Raw genomic sequence first — 22,955 nt, forward strand, 5'->3', positions numbered from 1 at the left:
TGGAAGTAGTGCTGCGCGAGCGTGAAGCCTGAGTAAGTAGGTCACCTTGTTTCGCTACAACGCACTTCGCAATTTGGCGAGTCTATAAATAATTCATTCCGCAAGTTACTGAGCTACTGTAGTGAAGGTAGATAACTAAAGCAGTCAACTTACAGCACGTGGACAGCACTTGTTTATTGCGCAACAAACACGGTTTGTTACGTTTCTTTCTACTGAATGGAATGTTTCCATTGTTAGTGTGTGATGATCAAACAATCGGAGCGTCGCCGTTTTTCCTGTCCCGCAGATTTTAATACCGGCAAAATGAGCGACGCTAGTTCACGCTCTGCTGGTTGTCAGTTAAGCAGAACGATCAATAATCTGCGTGGAGATTTAGGAATGCCTATCGTAACTCCTATGTCTATTCGAGACTTTGGTCAATTCAGATTAGGTGCTTATTGACTAGGAGTGCGAAAATGCTGAATCATTAAGGGTAGGAATAACTAGAAGGGTGGCTTAGCACATTTTACTACAGCATATACACTACAACCTATTTTGCAACTGTAATATATTTGCAAACCTATGCTTATTATATACTGGGTCCCATATCATCCAACATCTTTTACAACCTTGATTGTTTCTGCAGGCAGAAACTCATGGGTCCCGATACCGCAAAGTTGTAAACAGATAACCATAAGAAAGGGTGTTGTAAAGTCAAACACAGTGATTGGTAGTGTTCCCTAAATAAACATGTTATGTAAAGTACAAACTGTCCTAATCTCATGCAATTCAAATATTTTTATAAGTTTGTTTGCCAAAATAGCGTGAAGCACTGACATCTCAAATGGCATATTATACAAACTGTCAAAATGTCATTTCACTCAAATATTGTTAAAAAATTCACCCATTTTAGGGGGCTAATGGAGTAAATATTGGGGCTACAGGGTGAAACACAACAATCGACGCCTTAAAATTGCAAACTATACAAGCTATCCAAATTTTATCCAAATCAGATATTGTTTAAAATTTTACCCTTTTTCGGGGACTAGTGGGGTAAATATTGGGACTACAGGGTGAAACACAACAATCGACGCCATAAAATGGAATAATAAAACAAACTGTCCAAATTTCATCCAAATCGGACATTGTTTAAAATTTTACCCATTTTAGGGGGTTAGTGGGGTAAATATTGGGGCTACAGGGTGAAACACAACAATCGACGCCCTAAAATGGAACAATGAACAAACTGTCTAAATTTCATCCAAATCGGACATTGTTTAAAATTTTACCCATTTTAGGGGGCTAGTGGGGTAAATACTGGGGCTATTGAGTCAAACAAAACAAATGGCACATCTACATAACTATATCTTCCATCTGTGAAAATTTCATCCAAATCCATCAAACATTTCAAGGCAAAATGAGGTGGACAAACTTTAGGAAGAAAAAGAAAAAAAAAATCGAGTAAAATCAATATGTGTCCCTTCAGGGAAGGGGACCCATAACAACTGTTTTTCGGAAAATAATAAACGCTGCTGGAACTGGTTCATGATTTGAAAGGGTATCGTTATGAAAAAAAACCTTAGTAAGCAGAATTATTTGTTTACAAGCTGCCGTTTCCAATTTTTACAACCTAATGATAAACTTAATCAATCCTTACACCACTACGAAAACTGAATCAGTACAATACATGCTCAAGTTTTCACGCTTATGTTCTCAACTAAATGTATCTAAACAAATTTAAGATGCACATAAACTCGACTGGACATGTTACGTTGCTACATTACTGGCTTACCTGCCTCATAAGTTACACGACAAACTAACGACACACCTCAGACAGCTTGAGGCTGTACGTGAGTTATCACTCTGCAATGCTATGTCAAGTATCCATAGTATGTCTGGAATCTAACCTAAAATCGAAGACCAGACGTTTTATTTTAGGCTGCTCGTTGCTCGCAAACGCGGAACACGCCCAAAATTTCCGCTCATTGCCGAACCCAACATTTCTCCAAAGGTTTTAGGAAGTAATTATACGAGATATTTCCTTTCGACAGCTTTGATATGTTAATAAATAAAAAGATAACTGTTTGCTGAACACTGCAAAACAAATATTATCACTTGGTACCAACATGCAATTGTAAAAGTCCAAAGTGCATCGGATACAATTCCTTTAACTGCTGACTACAACAGCCACAATTGCAAAACTGATCGTTGCATTTTATCTGTATCATCATGATTTGTCTCTACATTAAACACCAATAGCTTGTGATCGGTACCAGTCACTTTATTTGTTGTGGGTTGTGTTTCGTTTCAAATATCTATAGCCCTGAGCCATGGTGTGAAAGAGATAAAATTTTACGATCGCGCGTTAAAAATTGTAAAGTCGTTTTCTGACAGTCGAGGGAATGCGTTGCTAGCGACCACTGGCGGTGTGAAAATGGGTGGCTGTTTTCTGTGTGTTAGCAGTTCACAATTTTTGAAAGCGTCCTGAACAGTTGTGACTTTCTGATGACTATTTTTGTTGCATTTATAAACAAAGGTAGCTCTTTTGTAGTTGTATGAAAAATAACATATTAGTTTCGGCAGAAATTATTTTTTATTTTAACCAAAACTTTTAAATTCAACCTGCCTTATGATTTGTCACGCTTGGCATAAGCTAACGACAGCTTTATTACGTCACACAGGCAAACAACGCCAGCAGTTGCTATGAAACTATATTGTTACCCAACAGGGAAATAAAATTGAAAAAAAGTGATAAAATTCTAACAGACACTAGCGATCCAACTATCGGTCGCAAACCGTAATTTGGAAACACTACCACAAATAAACCGAATTGTAGCACGTTTTAATGATGCATTTCAAAACACACGAGAAAAATAACAGTGAAATTGACACTGGCCGTGGGCTTTTAGGAGCGTATTTTGGGGCCAACAACGGTAAATATTCTTGTATTTTTCATTAAGGGTAAAATAAATCATTAGTGCATTTATTAATTCAAAATGCATTAATTCTAACTAACCGCTCAGCGTAAAACAAGTTCACAAGCCTTGAAATGAAACACAAAAATTCTCGGTATTTAAACCAACAATAACCCATACCCGTTCATGGGTTTAAAATCTTCGTTTGATTCAGAGCAATTGGTGAAAAACAGACGACATCTAGTGTCGAAGTCGCATCAAGTGAGCCATAAATTAGTTGAGAAGTATCACACTGGTTAGGAAGGGTCACAGTAGTCGGTGTATCATGACTTAATATTCCACTGTGCCATTTGGCAACTGATAAAACCCTGTAAATGAAACAGTTGATTGCTTGTCGGTGTTCGATGTTGTTAAGTAGAAAAGGTGTTTTCAAACTTTAAACTTTTTTAACACATTTTTACTCAATTAAATATGCAACAACCCTTTTGCATTGGGCTGGTGTGAACATTTTGCAATATGTCATTATGTTTGACCGTGTGAAATAATAAAAAGTTGTAAACAACGAGAGACTTTTTCTACAAAATTGAAAAATCTACTGGCATAAAAGGTCGCAAATATACAAATTTAGTAAACGCCGATAATGAAGCATAGACAATTATCAAAAAGAAAAAAATGTGTAAAAACACGGTTAGGACTTTTAGGGCGAGTTTTTTTTTTTTTTTTTTCACGGGGTTCGAACCCAGGACACTCCCGGGGACGAATCCCGATCAAGGTTTTTTTTATGTCTGTATGTGGGTCAGGCGCGCCAGACCATTCGGCCAAAATCTAACCTAAGAACTATTTACACCATCTACCGGTATTTACCAAACTTTATGTGATGCGCCTTCTTAAGTCACAGTTAGTAACTTAGGTCTCCCCCCAAAATGCTCAAAATCGAATCATTATTTCTTCAGGAACGACTTAAAATAAAACGCACTATTTTGTGCTGTTAGCTCTGACCTTTGGTTGTGGCAAATTACGTCATCACTTGCGTCACCGTCATAGTCAACGATCACAATTTTTCCCGCTACACAGAACAACGTCATAGACGACCACGTGACTGAAGAAAGTCTGGATGATTCGTCGGCGATAAGCACGGAACTGTCAGAAATACAAAGATGCGGGACAATTATTTAACGTTGTATTTTTTTTAAGGTGCAGTACATAGATAATGTAGAACTAACATTTCCACACAAAATAAGCTATTGCTGCCAGGCATAATGTTAGACCAAGTATTGCTCATCCAGCAGTTTTTATTGTAAACAATCGACGTTTCGACGTCCTATACAAGACGCCTTCATCAGGATAATGACATAACTTGCAAGACGAATGTCTTTTAAAGCGACAAAATGCAAAACACACACATGTATTTCCACACAAGTTTATGAGGCGCTAAACATCGAGTAGCAATGAAACAATTTTGAGTTACACACGCTACACTTTCTAGTTATGACTGGTAAGTTTTTCCGGGCTTGTGTTTTGGAAAATTTTTTTTTTTTTTCAATTTCGGACGCCTGGTAACCTAACTGTATAAACTTTACGTTTGTGCGAAACCGATCACAAAACAGACCAGAGTTGCAAGCGGGCCCGAAATCTGAGCCCAAACCCGGCCCGAACCCGAAACCTTTTTGAGAAGCCCGTTTAGGCCCGAAATTTTGATTGACAGGCCCAGTGTTTTTTTAAGGTGTTTTATTTCTCCAGCGGTTTCCCAAAATTGCCAGTAGCCTAATAAATAATTCGTTTAAGCAAATATGGCTATTTTTGGTATTTAAATGAAACACTTGCGGTCTCTTAAAACTACTTAGCGGTCACCCAAACCAAACCTTAAAAAAACCCTGGACAGGCCTATCCACGAAAGCCTTGCAACAAAGGATGAGAAAGAAAAAAAAAACACAACAAACACAATGAACAATAGTAGACAATGGCGTAAACAATATGTTTTAGAGGAGGGTGGGCATTAGGTCAAAGCCAGAAACTTGTTACTTAGCTGAGTGATTTTATTTAAAACAAATGGCGGACACGGAACGTAAAGTTAGGCCCGTTTTCACACAAATACCTAACCCCGAACCCGGCCCGACTTGCAATGCTCAAACAGACACTCACATGCTCCCCGCGTATTCTTGACAGAAAATATCTGGTCTTGCATCTCCATTTAAATCAGCGATATACGGTTGTCCTGCACATGAGTGTGGGAGTAGAACCGCTTTGCTGCCATCATACATTACATAAGCTGAAATCAGGAACAACGAGTTAGAATTGTCCATCCATAAAATGGTTGGCTAACTCTGAGCCCGGCAGTTTTAGCTGCGGACCGTATTTGAAATAGAAATTTTATCACCGACCGGCCTTCAAAAAATACAAATATTTAGAAATAAAAACGCGAAAATTGGTTTATTATCCCCAGGATCCACGAGGAAAATTTTTTAAACCAGTAGTTCTCAAACTGTGCGTCGCGACACCCTGGTGCGTCGATTCAGTTTTCCAAGGGCGTCGCAGAATAGTTCCGTTTCGTGCTTTTTTTGTTGTTGTATCAATAAACACAACTTTAATAATAAGTTTCCTCATTAACTTTTATTTGCTGGTGCGAAAACTATACGGCCCGGTAACGAACTCCTCGGCGGTTGCCGACCACTGGACTAACAAACAAACAGTGCATTGTGATAAATGATTGATACATAATTAAAGCAATTTATTTTTTACCCAATTATAGAACTAAAAATTAGATTTTTCCGCGAGAAAATTTTAAAAGTTATCCGCTAAGCAAAAACCATTTTTCTGCTTAAAAGTTTATCAACAAAAAATTAGAAAAAAAACAGGAATAACGATTCGAGTCATGATTGGGGTAGATTAGTACGAAAACATGAAAATGACGAATTGATTATTAAAGATTGCTATGTATTCGATGCAATTAACATTTAGCTTAGAATTACAAAACAGACTTTTCTTCGAGACATTTAAAAAATGTTACCAGAACTTTGCGCCAAAAATAAAAACTTTTACCGATGAAAAAATCAAAACAAAACATAATATAAAAACACTCCAGGTTTCATTTAACATTGCAAAATAAAATAAAATGTTAAATCTAAGTAATAGCGAAAAACTGTATAGCAGGGGTGTGCAACCTTTTTCGTCGGTAGGCCATATAACCAATTTCGGACATCAAGCGAGGGCCACACAATTTTTTTCGTGTACCGTATTTACACTTTTTTACGCAACTGTTTGTGTGGCTTGCATTATAATATCATGTCGAAATTATTTCCACACCCCTGTGTTTTGTTTTATTTTGCTTTAAAAATGTTGGCTTCAAACGCCAATAAACACTCCACCGGGTAGAGCTATTTGTGTGACTATAACAGCTGTTGACAAACAGTTGCACTCTGTAGCAACAAAGCGAAAAATCAACTTCGTTTTGCCAAATCAACTTTAAAATGTTAGGTGCAAGTAAGTTTCGTCGTAACACTGCCTTTCACAACAAAGTTATTGTTTACTAGACAAAGTCGGTTATTACGTCACATTGGGTAAAAAAAAGTTTCCACTCAAGAGATTTACCGAAAACTAGCGGGGATTTTTTGCTAAAATTTACACTTTTACTTGCTCTGAATCTTTTTGGCTTGGTGGGCCGGATTGTGGCCCGCCGGTTGCACACCCCTGCTTCATAGGTTTTTGGCAAGACAAATAAACTTTAAGCTAAATGCAACCTAGAAATTATACTAAACGCTTTCACTCGTGGAAATAAAAAACCTTAACCTCATCTCAACTCACTGCTTCTGCCAACAGGTTTTAAATCTTTTCCCTCACAAGAACCGAGATTACACGCTTTAGCTTCTGAAGCTCTTCCTGTGCAACTGACCTTACTAACACTAAAGCATTTTCTCAACCTGAAAAATGACGGGAAAATTCAAGTTTTGGATACTTTACAAATAATGGGTACACTGTATAGCAATTATGTTGTCATTTTTCAAAAAAGGCTATCAGCTGTTCTGGTTGTGAAGCTTAGCTTTGAATCTTATAAAATCTGCGTCGAATTTTTATCAGTAAATCAAATGTGTGAAATGGATTTTAACCTAGTATCAACCAATTTTTAATTCGATACCAGTTGCTACAAACAAGTGCTAAACGTTACTAAAGTTTCGCGTAACTTGCTTTCCGGTGAAAAAAATCTTCCTAAAAATGGCAAAAAATAGCAAAATAATCAGAGACCTGCAGATGGTTAAAATCAAAACCATTTTTACGACGGTGGTAGACAAAACATAACATGCTAATTTTATCTCGACGCGGTGTAGCCCAATATCTAAATTTAATAATTTATATTTAAAATAATTTAAAAAAATATTAAATCGTCTTGCATGCATGAAGTTTGTACCGACATATTATAATCTAAAGCTAAGATCATTTGCTTAAAGTTAAATTTTAAATTGGAATATATTTAATTCTATAAGTTTTACCATACCTCCATCTTATTCCTTCAGAACAAGTCTTGCTACAACCACTCCACGCTGTCCAATCCGACCAACCAACTCTGCCTTGTGGAGCGCTAATGCCAGGATCATCAGTTAAACAAGACTGAAATAAAAAACACAATAGATAATACGAAGCTGACATATGCAGCATACGAGGCAGGCAACTGTGCTTGTGATTCGACTTTCGGCGGATTCTGTAGCTCCGTTGGAAGAACGCGAGTCCTCCAAAACACTCCTGTCGTGGGTTCGAATCCCACCGCAGGTTTGATTTTTCGCCTTGCCATGTGGGAATGCTTGTTAGACAGGCTTGATTCGGCACAACACCTTCTATAGGCCTGCTGGCGTACTATGCATAATTGTCATGAAAATTATTAACGGCACTGCTTACACATACAGTTTATCACACAAGTATAGTAACTTTGTTGGAAAACACGGGATAATATACATTTTAAGTAGGACAATAATTATGCTAGAAAAATCGTTAAAGCAGTTTCAAGCATTGTTGTATCAATTTCAACCTAACTTTCATTCAGGAAATCCGTGATACACGATTAGGAAGTGCAGATGTCACAATTCACAGGTATTCTGCGCTGGTTGGCCAAGCACCAAACATGTCATACTCGGGTTACTGTGATGTCATACTCGCATATGACGCAACAATATAATAGTCGCAGTATATTTTATACAAGTTTTTTTAAACAAAATTGAAATATTTTTTCACCTATTGGTGGGAGATGTACGATGGTATTTTGCAAACTTTGAAACAGTGAGGATTTTTCCTTTAACTTTTTACTCCACTATTATGCGCTATATGATTCTTACGAGTTTTGTTCAAAAGCGGAGCCTTTACTCCCCGTATTGTTATTTTAGCGTATATACAACCGCTAGGTTTTTAAAGCTGTGACCAATGTTTTCGTATCACATTACCATAGTTTGTTACGTCAAGGTGCGCTTGATAGGGATGGGCCGAGCCGAGTCATAACCCGAGCACTCGGTGTCTTTGATGCTCGGTGCTCGGCCAAGCAGTTGCACAAACTGACCCAAGCATTAAATTTACATATCCATGCCCTGCTACCAAACATACCAAACTAGTGTTTGAAAGGGTGTCCAAGCACAATGCGTTAAAAAGAGAATTACTTGTTTTTAAAATACGTTAAATGGTGGAAAAACGCGTGCGTCTGCATGGTGCCTGTACAGATTAATACACCGCTGTTTGAAAAGCTACAAAATTGGAATTGGGAATGTTTGTGACGTCACAATGCACAGAGCATTATTGTGAGATGCTCGGTGTTCGACCAAAGAGAACATTTTCAGTTTTTAGCCACCCCTACAAAAAACAATACAATTCAAATATGCATGTACCTGAAGAGTACATTTTTCGACCTGGGTTTGTTTCCCATCTACGTCTGTACCACCTTTGCAAGTCGTAACAACTCGAACCCCGTTTTGCAAGCAGCTTCGAGATCTGTATTTTTCGCCTTGACAATCCAGTGTGCATAAACTCCATTCTGACCAAGCACTCCAAGTACCTTCTGTTAATTGAAAACAGCAGTGTCATGCTGACTAATCATATTTAAACTTGTTAAATAATCATGACCACCAGCAAAATCATGCAAGTTGTCCTTAAAGAACGTTACGCATTTTTATAACTTTGTAACTGGTCGTAGTACGCCAGGCCTATTCAAGGCGTCATACCGAATCACCGAGTCACAAATCATTTCAAATGTGGCAAAAAGGCTAGAAAAATCTAGCGACAAATTCATTAAACGGCTTTAGTAGGTCGGGCGTACTGGGATTTACATTTGAGTGTGTCGTGATCGCTTTCGACACGTTAAACAAAACGTAGCAGCACAATTGCGCAAGAATATTCACCAAGCCGGCAATAGCTGCGCAACGTAGTGGCGTTATAAAGTGCAAAAAAAGTACACAATATTTTTCTTTACACCTATCACCCTGAATAAATTATGTATGTTGATTTAAAGAATCATACATTTTATGAAGTACAAAAAATTACTTTGCCACAAATAGTCAAAATATTTTTTCACAATAAAAACCTATTCAATCATATAACAACTATTTTAAATAATTTACCAACAGGGCAAAGCATTCCACAGTATTTTTCTTCTCTGTTGTGTCCTGAACAAGTTCCATAGCAAATCCGAACTCTGTGAATACAATATTATAAACATTAGACGCTTCAGAAGTAAATGGCTACAATTTGACGTACATATCAGAGTTACAAGTCGGGCTGGGCTTTTCGTGCCGGGTTCGGGCTTAGATATTTGTGAGAAAACGGGTTTAAAACGGGCTTGACTTTACGTTCCGTGTCCGCCATTTTTTTTAAATAAAATCACTAAGCTAAGTAACAAGTCTCTGGCTTTGACCTAATGCCCATCCTCCTCTAAAACGTATTGTTTACCCCATTGTCTACTATTGTTCATTGTGTTTGTTGTCTTTCTCTTTTTTCTTTCTCATCCTTTGTTGCAAGGCTTTCTTGGATAGGCCTGTCAATCAAAATTTCGGGCCTAAACGGGCTTCTCAAAACCGTTTCGGGTTCGGGCCGGGTTTCGGGCTTATACTTTCGGGTTCGGCCTGGGTTCGGGCTCAGATTTCGGGCCCGCTTGCAACTATGGTTCACATATACATCTAAATCTGTAAATCAGTGGTCGGCAACTTTTTAGCATTGCATCTGTTTTAAAACCGAAATTTTATCACGAACCGGCCTTTAAAACACAACAGTTCTCGCTCATATAAGTTATGTACATAAACTTGGCAATACGGCAGTATGCAAGGATTGCTACAAAAAACAGTTAACCTGAAAAATTATACAGGCCCCGTAACGAACTCCTCACGGACAAGGTCCACTAGGGTAAATGACGTAAGTTCAATTGCTCTGAAACAATCACCAAGTCCTAAATAGCTGCACAACGTTGAAAAATAATGGCAAAACGTGCTGCAGCTGCATCGTCATTACAAGGTGTTATGTGACGAAAGCCCACAAGAAAATGAGTTTGATGCACTGTGTGTAAGTACTAAGGAAACATAGGTGGGGCCAGTCAAGAGATAAAATGCTGACAAAATTTTGCTATTTTTTTTCTCTCACTTCTGATTGAGAACCTCCGGCAAAAAGGTAGCAGACAAATTTTACGACTTTTAACTTTTAAACCACTGAGTTTGTTGATTTCAACTTACCTTATCATCTTCCCATTGCCACATATTACTGAGCAAGCTGACCACACAGTCCAATCTGACCAAATTCCATTTACATCTGTAAATTAAAATCAGTTATTACAAAAGTACTGGTAATATGTGTATTGAATGTTATGCAGTAATTTGTCACTTTAAACTGAAAATACAACATTTATATTTATCATCAACTTATTTATATTTATATTTATGTTTCCCTTTATGTTTATGTTTGAAAAAGTAAATTAGGTATTCCAAATTCTGAAAAAACACGTTAGTCAATTTTGGAGTCAGCGATACTTTAAAAATTGATATAAGGTAAGCATGAATATATAATTTTTTTTTATAAATTTCTTTATGATGTTTAAAAAAGCAGAAAGGCAAAAAATATATTCTCAAAAGGTCAAACGTTTTAAAAGATTTATCCAGTTATGTTGTAAAATGATTTTTTCTTACACTTTCTGGCAGTTATTTTCTTCTCTAGGACTTTGAGTCTTGATTCTTTGCATTTTTTGACGTCACATGTTTTTGCTTCAGACGATCTTCCTGGACATTCCTTTTTATTTGTGCTAAGACACTTTCTTAACCTGTTAATGAATTAAAATACAAATGCAATAACAGCTAGGCCATCATTTCAAATTTATCTATTGTAGATTACATTTACCACCAAAATTAAACACTATTATTACATTTTTTGCACATTTTCATGCTATAATGTCGCTGAAATATTTCTTTTTTTTTCACTAAATTTTTCTTCTTTTTCGCTGAAATTTTTCTTATCAATTATTTTAACTTTTCTGTCAGGTATTTATCAAACATTGAAACTTAATTTGAAAAAAAATAAACTATTACAACTAATTTATTTCTTAGAAATACTCAAAACGTCAACAATTTGAAATAACAAATTTACCTCCATTGAGCACCAGCTTTACAATTTTTGTTACAAGGTGTCCACACTGACCACGTTGACCACCCAGTACTGCCTTCCACAGATTCACTCATACGAGATGAAGCACCAGCCAAACATAACTGCATAACAACATACATACATTTTAGTTTACCAGTGTTAACATTGGTGTTAACATTTTAACTCCAAAAAAAATCTTTGCTTACTTCTGACAATGTCAGCAATGCAAAACAATTAAAGAAAAACAATAATACCTGACTAATTATAGTACATTGCTGAAAAAGGTATGCAAGGACAATGAACAACACAGTTTTAGTGCAACTATGTTTCTATGTTTTCGTTCACCAAGCAAAACAAACTTAACTCAACAAATTTACTTTTTTGATTTTAATACAATTTATCACAAAGTGCTGGAATGTATCAAATCAAACTTTGCGAAAACAAAACATGGGTGTTTCACTAGCATTTCGCAGAAATTAGAGAATCTACCACTGTGCTACCCCTTTACTTATAATAACAAATTCAATATTTTATTGTTTACCTCCAATGAGCAATTCTGTTGTTGGGTTTGTTGTCCAATTTTATCAGTTCCTCCAACACATGAAGTGACAATTTGGTTGTGAAGATAGAAACAAGTTCTTTTTCTCTTCATGACTCCATTGCAGTCAGGATAACATGCACCCCAAGTGGCCCATTCACCCCATGTACCAACTGTTAAACAGGGTAAAGCTTTATTTTTGTGTAGGTTTTGGCAACAAACTTTTAAAAGGGGAAAAACAAGCATACGTCATGAACAAACAAATCTGGATTATTGAATATCTTCTGTAATAAACCTAGATTGAATTGGATTCGTTTAATTCTAATCTTTGCCTAATTTGACAAAACTTGAGGTACAAATGATTTTTAATGTGGTAAGTTTTAAACTAATCGACATCGGTTAATCCAGTTCTTCGCCTAAATCAGACAATTTTTTTGGTCCAAAGAGGTCTGGATTAACTGAGGTATACTGTAATTGCATATTCTGTTTAATTACATGGATTAATGCCGAAGTTAAGTATTTAAAAAAAACTCTAGCCAATCTGCTTAAATACAGGATAACTGCCTACAAAGCTGCACAAATTTTAATATAGGTGACTCTGGATAATCACATACCCATTTTGCCAAACTTTATTTGTACGTAACCACAGTTATACATTAAAGTTTTCTTATTTGTCTTTACTAACCAACTGGACATGGTTCACCGCATGCTCGTGTTTGTAACTTTTCTCCCAAGCAACTTCCACTGCAAGTTCGCTCTCTGAAATTAAACAAATGTAATAGTTCTGGAAATTAAAGTATGCTTGTCCTAATACATAGTGGAAAGAAACAATTTAGTATTTTTATTTACTTGATTGACCTACACTGTCATTTAACTATACAATTAAGAATATTGATGTGATATTTTACAATTGTACGTTTCCACATTTATTAATCTTTGAAACAGTTTTTTTTTTACAAAATCGATTGATTGAGCAGTATCTGACCCTCTGACAGGCAACACACGTAACGACAATCACTGTTTTTGTTCAAGTATAACTCTAATTATGGAAACAGGTTTCCAAAGAAACAGAATCAGTCAGTAATTGTTTAAGAGTATATATTTCGCCTATTGGCATGGACAGTTCTGTAAAAGCAAGAAAAAAACAACAATAAATAAAACTAAAACATCAACAGGCTAAAAACCAACACCTAAACCACTTCACAGGTGGAGAAGCGCTAACTGTGCGCATATGGGTCTGGCAAGCAATGATGCCCAAACCCGCACACCAATCACGTCTTATCGCGCACAGTAAGCGCTTCTCCACCAGTGAAGTGGGTCCGAAATAACCAAGGTTTATTGTATTTAAATATTCTTACAAAATATTAGTAAATAAACCAATACTAAAGTCTATCTAAAAACCCTCACCTGACTATTTTGCCTTTCCCGCAACTAACAGAACACTGTGACCACAATCCCCAATCTGACCAAGCTCCACTGGTGTCTGAAAATATCAGCAATATACAAAAATAAGAAGGGAAAAATGCAACATGTTCACAATACATCTACTACAATCATCAGTAATTTACTTTTTACCCTTTAACACTTTTCAATTTCAGTAACATCTAATTTGTTTAAAGCGATCCTTGTACTCAAAAAGCTTGTGTGAATTTCCAGACGCATAAAAACTTGTGAGGTGCACAAACTACCGTGTGGCCACTCCGTGCACATCTAATGTTGCTCACAGTAGTCCTCAGTATACTTGTGTGTATACCCAAACACATAAAAATCTATGCTGCACATTAACTGGTGTGTGGCCACAGCATGCACATCTAATGTTGCTCACAGTGGTCCTCAGTGTGCTTAGGGAGCTGTTATGTATGCCCAAACAGGTAAATATTAGAGGGAGCAATAAAATAGTTTTGTAGGCCATCACCTCGAACATTACAGGACCCCAGTGCGCAAAGTTCCCTCTGTTGATGGGATGGGACAGTTGATGGACATTTTGTGATGTTTACAGTTGTGTAGAATCGATCTACACATTTGCGACTTCTTTTTCTCCAACCTTTCCCACACGTACGGGAACATGATAACCATGAAGACCACAGGCCCCAAGAATTAACTTCTGCAAATGACAACAACTCCTTGTTTAGGGAATTTTTAGAGCATAACATTGACAAGGCACATGCTAAAAAATCTAGCTTGTGGTGGGATTCGAACCCACGACAGGAGTCTTTTAGGGACTCGCGCTCCACCAACTGAGCTACACAGGCTCAGTGACTGTCGAAAGTCAAAAGCACCGTTGCCTGCATTGTATGCTACACATGTCAGAGAAACACCATTTTAACCTTTGATCGGCTTAACGGACATACTATCGAATGTATACATGGTCTTTGAATTTAGTTCTTTAAAATTAGCTGGTTTCAATTGCTTCGACTGGCTTGTTAACAGCCACATATAACATTAATACTTGTTTTCAACAGCTTTGTAATAAATACTTCTAAAATATTAGTTTCATGTGGCCCATGGATGTACACAAATATTATTTTAGCTATGCAACATGCAACAAAAACAACAACCCAAAAAATGTTGGGTTACCACATATACTTTGAAAATTAATGCTCTTAAGACTTACCTAATGTGGGACAGGGTGAAACATTACATGGAGATATCTCATACTTCTCCTTTGGGTAACAACAAGATATTCTAAAAATGTTTTAATCAACATAAGTACAAAAAAGTATTGATAATAATTTGTTTGGGACCTCAAAATTTGGCATCCAATTATACAGTAAATAAAACAGACCAATATTTAGAAGAATTTGAAAGCAGCTTGTGTATAAACATAGAATCGACAATCATGTACTTTATGATGACTACAGCAATTGTCCATAAGTATTTTAAAGGTATAGTGTCTCTTGCAGTTATGGTCTTAACCATAATACTTTCACTAACCCACACACTTTCTCTTTTCCCAATTTTCCTTTTTTTGTTCAAATAAACTTACTTAAAGAAAACACAGTATTATAAGGGCAGCAGACAGCATACCTGTGCATTTGACCAACTCCACATGTTAATGAACAAGAAGACCATTGACCCCATGATTGTTCATTGCATGGTTGAACATGGCATTCCTTATACATGCGATTCGACCCCTTGCATCTTTCATGCCATACAAGCAAGCCCTTGGAGTTTAAACATTCTCTCAGCTTCACTCTTCTGCCTGTGCCACAAGTTGCAGAACAGGGAAACCACCCACTCCACTCAGCCCAGAAGCCTTCCCCAGATTGTTCTGTACAATGAAAAAAATATGCAACCTAAATGAAAACTAGATGGGTGGCTTAGCACATATTGCCCTTGCATATACACTATAACCTATTTTAAAACATAAATATATTTCCTATGCTTATTTTGTATTGGGTCCCATATTAGCCATCGTCTTTTATAACTTTAGTCGTTTCTGCAGGCAAAAACTCATGGGTCCCCAAACATGTAAGGTTGAAAATAATGCAATTCAAGAGATAACGATGAGAAAGTCAGGTGTTGTAAGGTAAAACACAGTGATCGGCACTGGGCTTAAATAATAATACTATGTAGAATATAAGCTATAAAATTTGATTCACCCCAGATATTGTTTGAAGTATGTCCTATTTAACGTTTTAAAAAACTGACCCATTTTAGGGGGCTAGTAGAGCAACTAATTGGGTTCGACACACAAACTAAAAAATATGTAAAAACCACAATGACCTAATCAATAGTACTGCAAAATTTCAGCCCAATCCGCCAATGTTTAAAATTTCGACCACTAGAGGTGTTTTGAGCAACAACCGTTAATGTTTCTGACGTTATAGGGCTGTTAACAAGCCCCTAACTGCCATGGCGCAAAAACGACCATAAAGCAACCCACCAATGAGCAACATACAACTTTTTGCCCTTGTAACACTATTGCTCCAAAGAAATCTTTCGTTTGTGGTGCCCAGTAACATACAAATATGTTTTACACTTTTGGGGCTTGTGGGGTAAATGTTAGGACTACAGGGTTGAACGCAACAATCGACACATATAAATGGCATATTATACAAGAAATCCAAATTTCAGCCAATTCTGACACCGTTAAAAACTCACCCATTTTAGGGGGCTAATGGGGTAAATAACGGGGTTATCAACAAAACAAAGTGGGATGCACATCTACATAACTATATCTACCATCTGTGTAAATTTTAGCCAAATCCATCAAACATTTGATGAAAAAACGAGTCGGACAAACTTCGGGGGAAAAATACCCATTTTAGGGGGCTAGCGGGGTAAATACTGGGATTATCAACAAAAACAAAGTGGGATGCACATCTACATAACTACATCTACCATCTGTGTAAATTTCAGCCAAATCCATCAAACATTTGATGGAAAAACGAGTCGGACAAACTTCGGGGGGAAAATACCCATTTTAGGGGGCTAGCGGGGTAAATACTGGGATTATCAACAAAAACAAAGTGGGATGCACATATACATAACTACATCTACCATCTGTGTAAATTTCATCCAAAGGATTTGATAGAAAAACGAGTCGGACAAACTTTGGGTAGAAGAAAAAATAAGAAAAAAACAGAAAAAAAAACAAAAAAAAAACATTTTGAGTAAAATCAATATGTGTCCCCTTTAGGGAAGGGGACCCATAATGACTGTTTTTAAAACAGATTTTGCAATTAGGTGTTCTCTTTTAAAAAATAACTGGCTCTACACCAATGGTTCTCAACCGGGGGTCCACAAAGCGTTTTCAGAGGGTCCGCGACAACTTCCTGATTTTGCAGACAACGATATTGATAAAGTGTTATTTAAAAAAAATGTCTCAGCATTTTAAAAAAGCATGAAACTTGTTCAAAATCGTTCTTCATACATGACAAACCAAAATGCATTGTGACATTTTCACCCCATTGTGATGTAACAGAGGTAAATCCGCGATTAGCTTGACAGTACCAAAAGGGGTCAGCAAAGGCAGAAAAGTTGAGAGCCACTGCTCTACACATTTTGCTGGTGAAGGTGTCTTGGTGTGACATTTATACACTGTACATAATCTAAAAACACATCATTTTGGCTTTCTATCTTTTGTTTAGCTTACTAAAGTATCAAAAAGCAACAAAACAACAAATTGGATACAAACCAACAGTTTCTGGACATTCATAGAGTTGATTAACTCTCCTTGCGTCTTCAGCACTTAGTTTTTTCCTCTGTGCTTTCACAGGTTTTCCAGTGATTTTATCCAATATTACTGGTTGTTTATTATTGGACAGAGCGAAACCATCCAAATGCATTATCGACAGAATGTCATAAGAACTGTTCAGGGCGTCGAGATATTTTCGGCCAATTTTCTTGAAGTTAAATTTGTTTTCTGAAATGCAAAAACACATCAAAAAATAAAACAACTTTGGTTTTTAATTTTTGTGTATTAGCTGCATAAGAAAACATAGAAAAACACAATCACCAATGGGACAGAATATTACAAGACAATTGCTATTGCAATGCATCTACAAAATTTTCTGTAATTTTTTGTATAAATTTAGTTCCATTTTTTCTTGTAGATACTGCCTAATATACATAATGTAAGTTAGAATTGCAGAGACAACAATATTCTTAATTAACAAATGGCTTATAACACACTGGATTTGTGCTTTATTATTTAAAAAACGAATACCTTAATTTTTTTACCCTTTTTCATCCAAATTTATTTACATGGTTCCTGCGCAACTTTTGTTTATAAATTCCATGACTTTTCTAAAACTTTTCAAGAAAAACAAAACAAATTTCCATAACGTTAACTGAAAAAAATCGAGCAATTCCTATAGCAAATCTAAAGAAGAGACTTCAGTATATGTAGCCAATTTACCATACATGCAATGAATATACATATGTTACTAATTTGAAATTCCTATCTCTATCTGGCATTTTAAGGGTAAAGCAGGCATCACATTCCATATGTTTTCAAGAACTTTTGCAAAAGTTGTTTTTTTTTCAAACTTTTCCAGGCCTTAAAAATACAGGTTTAAATTCCATAACTTTTCCAGGTTTTCCACACCAGCAGGAACCCTGATCAAAAGAAGCAGTCTCACCTGCACCAACATTGTTAAGTTGCACAGTTATGTGTTCATCTCTATCTTGCCTCGAGTCTTCGTGCCAAAAACCCAGCACATGCATAAGTTGATGCTGTATGACACCAGAGTGATTACATCCATTACCAAGAGCCACTGACTGCCGACCACCAACTCTACCAACAGCTGATCTACACAACAAATTACTGATCAACACATCTGTAAGTTAAAGCATCAATCCAGAAAATGCTAAGCTGTGTTACAGACAGTGCACACATTTTGATCTATTATCAGGTCTCATTAGTGAAGCTGGTGACAAGATATCGCTGTATTGGCTAGGTTAAAAGCCTGTTAACTCCTAACAAACTGGAGTGCCGCTGTATGGCTACTCTACACTAGCCAAGACGGCGGCCGATCTCTTGTCACCAGCTGCACTAATGAGGCCTTATAGGTCGAAACAGTGTGCACTGTCTGCAACACATCCCTAAATTTAAAATTAGAATTTTTTGCACATTGCTGTTGATTTATTTTTCTATTTTCCAGTTTTTTGTGTTCGAACAGCTATATTTTTAATATTTAATTTTACCTATGGCTAAGTGTGCTGTCACAAACAAAAAATGCCAAAATTGATGAAAGACACTTTTTTATAATTTATGTCTAACATGTTTTTATAATATCACAATTAAATTGCTGTACTACAAATACCTCATGAAATTTTATGGACTGTGAATTGCAAAATATCTTGCAACTGGTCTTTATAGGATTAAACAGTAGAAAAAAAGGTGCATGTATAACAAATAATATACCTGCATCCATGTCCAAATACAGAAAATTCAAGATAATCGACATCTGACAGTCGTGGGAAGAAGTCAATACATGTAACACTGGAAATGGCTTTCATTGCATTTTGTATTGCAGTAAAAAGAAGGGTTCCGTCGACTGAAGCACAAAAACGTCATTTTAAAATGCACAAAAATATAAATCCACATGCTAAAAGTGAACTAATTGATGTAGTTATAAAAATACCTCAAAAACATAAAAAAAGATCAACAAAATCAGATTTGTATGCACATATATGTGTATATGCTGTTTATAACTCACCAATTTCAGATGATATGATGTACGGAATTCTCCATCTATTAGCAAACATATGTAAATTCCATAAACTTTTTTGTAAAATAGTTCCTCCACCGGATGTTATGTCCATACCCGAGTCCTCCTCTGTTATATAAGCCTTCAATATGAATAGTTTCCAATAAGTAATATATATAACAAGTTTTAGTTTATGGAACCATAGCTTAGTGCAGTGATTCTTAACCTTTTTTCCTTGCTGCACCCCTTTCAAATCACTAACCAATTTTCGCTCCCCCTTTTGTAATTGCTTAAATAGAATAGACCTAACCAACCTTAATGATTTAGCATCCCCGCACCCCCTAGGAACAAATTATCACGCCCCTTGGGGGTGCGTGCACCCCAGGTTAAGAACCCCTGCACTAGTGGGACCCAAAAGAATAACAAATGTGCAGTGAAGTTTTGCTATTAAAAAAGTTCACTTTTTTCTTGTTTACTATAACAATTCCATCCACCAAAACAGGTAAAATTTCCCTTCTTTTTACTACTTTCTTATGGTGATCTGCAAACAATGCCATGGAATTCTTGAAAAGTTTCAAAACCACTTTTATAGGATAATAACCTTAAAATATGAGAAACATTACATACAGACTAAACAAAAACCAACAACTAATTTGGAATATTTTAAAAAGGTAAGTATAAACTACAAATCCAGCAACAAAATAAAACTTACTGACAGAACTGATTGAATGTTAACTGGAGTAAAAGCTACATCGGTTTGTAATATTCCACCCAAAGCACAATCGCAGCTCATTTGACAACCATACTGATTTTGTTCAAACCCTAGATCACAAGTAGTTGTGCACTGTGATGTGTCGAATGCACATTCAACACCTTGTAGATATCCTGCAAAAAGTAAATAAATGTTAAGGTGAAATTGTCAAATCTTGGGATTTACAATTGTCGAATGTCCAAACAAAAGTCTGTATAAAACACAAGTTATCCAACCTATTGGTTACATAATACAGCCTCATGGAAATAAAATAGAGAAAAACATGAATTGTTTGATTTTTACAAACTGGAGAGCTTTTACGGGGAATTTGAGTGGCCAAATTGAATAAAAGTTTTGCGTTCTTGGTAAAAACTGACAACTTATGTGTTTTTTTCATATATATACCCGCAGTGTTAATTTGGACATAAGTAACCATGGGTTGGACAAGTGATTTATATAGACTTTGGTCGAACCTGACAGATTTAGATTAGTTAATTCTATATCAACACTTAAAAAGTCCTTGACACATTGCACTTTTATGGTGGTGGACTGCAAATAATACTGGGTAATGGCAACTCTAATTTGCCTTTTTGATTGCAATTAACAAATAACTGCAAAACATAGCAAGTCAGGTCTATTAAAGGCATCATTCGTTATACTGTGTCTTGTGATGGCTGGCCTGCATGATTGCTTCAGGTCTGATCCCAGTTTTAAATTGATGTTCATTAAAACGAATACACAGATAAAAATTTTACATTTGATAGGCTACAATTTTGTTCAATTAATTTGTGATTAAGCAAAACAAAATTACCCAAAAATAGAAATTTGACATTTTTCAGTGAATTGTAAGGTTTCACATGCACTTGCCTATTTGATAACAAACTCTGATAACCCTGAAATCTCATTTAATTCTTTCCTTGTATAAAACACAACCCTATTATTCTAAGATAAATATTTTCATACTGGGATCAGCCCTGAAGCATTGTTGCAGACCAGCGATCACGGCATACAGAATAACTATGACAACCTAATTATGTTTTTAAAAAATAACCAAAGTTGTATGTACCATGTAAGCATAATGTAATAAAAACTTACTTTCGCATCTCAAGATGTCGTAAGCTGCTGGTTCATCATCATAACTGCATGCATCAGATTCTGTTTGTCCCAAGAAAACTGAAACAATCAATAAAAGTATTTGGGTCTCTATTAAATTATCCTAATTGGTATTTAAAGGCACAATTCAAAACAGTTTTGTTTCTATTTAACCTACAACTTACAGTATAACAGAAGTCCAGCAATCAGTCCGACAATCACCAGAAAACACACAAAGACAATGGCTGGCTTTAAATAAGTCTGGCGTAATCGCTTGTTGCTTCTGGGTATGGCTAGAAAAGGTTACAAATGTAACGTAAGACCTAATGAAGTTGTAAATCTGTGCAAAGCAAACCAGTTACATCAATATATATATATATATATATACACCTGCACACAGTGTTTTTTTAAGGTGTTTTTCAAATTTCTCCAGTGGTTTCCCAAAGTTTGATCTCTATCCAGCGGTCTATTTTTTGGTATTTTAATGAAACACTTGCGGTCTCTTAAAACTACTTAGCAATCACACTAAACCAAACCTTAAAAAAAAACCTGGCTGCACACATCAGTTGTTTTTAAAACAAAAAAATTGTCTGTCAATTTTTGTGTACTGCACGCAAATATTTAGCGCAAAGTACTGCCTGGTCATCTTGGTCTTGTATGCGGACTTAGGGGTCGTACATGTGGAATATAGTGTTCCTGCACCCAAGATCTCTTTAGAAACAATTATGTTTTGCATGTCTGCAGACTGGCAATTGACTGTTTAGTATTGTAATATACCTGCAAGACTGAGGTCAAATAATGTAGAACCAGATAAACTTTCTGATACATAACTGATACATACAAAACATACTTTTCATACAAAACTGAAACACAGTTAGACCAAGTTTACTTACACTGAGCAACATAAGGTAAGCAAAGTGGGTCTACTTCTGATAATTAACACCACCAAATAGATGTAACTAATAATGTTTATGATAAACACTTCTGCCCATATTATATGCAATGGTACTTTTACAAACACATTGTTAAAACGCCTGCTTGTACTTTATATATTTCACTAAGTAATTTTAGGTAAAACGTATATCTGGCCGCGCAAATGTGTTTTTAAAGCAAACTTCAACATTTGGAAGATTCTGTTAATGTTTTTTATTTAGCATTTTCTCTGTAATGTTATGGATATTGTACCTGCAGTTCCAACGATAGCAGCTCGCTCTTTATGTGGTCTTGAATGTCGTCGTCTGGTTGATGGCCCGGCTTCATCGTTAAAACTGTAAGCTCTTTCTGCTGAGGGGAACGGAAATCGAAATCCTTCAGGTATTTCCATTATAAAATTAACCAAATTTTGTTTAGGGGAAATTATTCCTTTCATAAGCGTTTAAACCTCTTTGGTTTCAATAATTCCAAACAATAAAATTCATTCGTGACTGAAATTGACAGACGACATCAAGTACTTTTAAGCAGTATTTAGAAGTTGTATTTCCAGATTCAAAAAAACGAACAAATGGCCAAATAAACGATTTCATTTATTAAAGCCCCTTTTCAATTGCATCTTTCACGAAATACACAAAAACAACAATTGATACGCTCGTTCCTCAAAACCTAAGTCTATACAAAACACAGGTTGCCCAAAGCGTATGGAGCTATTTCGTGTCCAAAACATTGATCTATCACCCGATCCGTCAGACAGTCTTTGATTAGTAGCGCTTGTGGTACGCAAAAATTTACCGTTTCTTATCGGGCAGTATTAGATTTTTAGAACATGTGTCATAACCAGTGAGTCGAAGCGCTTGTCATACGGGTTCAGGTTCGGTTCGGGTTCACTTGGTTTTGTTTTTAACGGTTCGGGTTCGGTTCAGGTTTTTAAAAACGATTATTTTTGGGTTCGGGTTTTGTTCCGGTTTGCACAAGTCATCCAGTCCGAACCGGTTTGC

General features: G+C 36.2%; 1 protein-coding gene across 4 annotated transcripts; it reads right to left on the minus strand.

The window, feature by feature from the left end:
* Positions 1 to 2,628: 2,628 nt before the first annotated feature.
* Positions 2,629 to 22,466, minus strand: LOC145214206 (uncharacterized). Of its 4 annotated transcripts, XM_080082694.1 has the most exons (22): positions 22,210 to 22,466; positions 21,210 to 21,317; positions 21,028 to 21,105; positions 19,894 to 20,066; positions 19,191 to 19,323; positions 18,896 to 19,028; positions 18,111 to 18,280; positions 17,165 to 17,392; positions 15,052 to 15,295; positions 14,639 to 14,709; positions 13,940 to 14,128; positions 13,432 to 13,507; positions 12,710 to 12,783; positions 12,028 to 12,197; positions 11,490 to 11,608; positions 11,036 to 11,166; positions 10,586 to 10,661; positions 9,485 to 9,558; positions 8,756 to 8,925; positions 7,384 to 7,496; positions 3,894 to 4,034; positions 2,629 to 3,262 (listed from the first exon to the last, which is right to left on the minus strand). In XM_080082694.1, the coding sequence occupies exons 1-22, from the start codon at positions 22,391 to 22,393 to the stop codon at positions 3,079 to 3,081; spliced, it is 3,039 nt and encodes a 1,012-aa protein (XP_079938820.1). In that variant the 5' UTR covers positions 22,394 to 22,466; the 3' UTR covers positions 2,629 to 3,078. The 4 variants fall into 4 exon arrangements, with proteins under 4 accessions (XP_079938820.1, XP_079938822.1, XP_079938821.1 ...); XM_080082695.1 differs by lacking the exons at positions 2,629 to 3,262; positions 3,894 to 4,034 and adding an exon at positions 5,072 to 5,163; XM_080082697.1 differs by lacking the exons at positions 2,629 to 3,262; positions 3,894 to 4,034; positions 7,384 to 7,496 and adding an exon at positions 8,388 to 8,720 and having other exon boundaries at positions 8,777 to 8,925.
* Between the last annotated feature and the right edge of the window lie 489 nt (positions 22,467 to 22,955).

The sequence above is a fragment of the Phallusia mammillata genome, chromosome 2 (genome assembly GCF_965637545.1).
Source record: "Phallusia mammillata chromosome 2, kaPhaMamm4.hap1.1, whole genome shotgun sequence".
Taxonomy (NCBI): Eukaryota; Metazoa; Chordata; class Ascidiacea; order Phlebobranchia; family Ascidiidae; genus Phallusia; species Phallusia mammillata.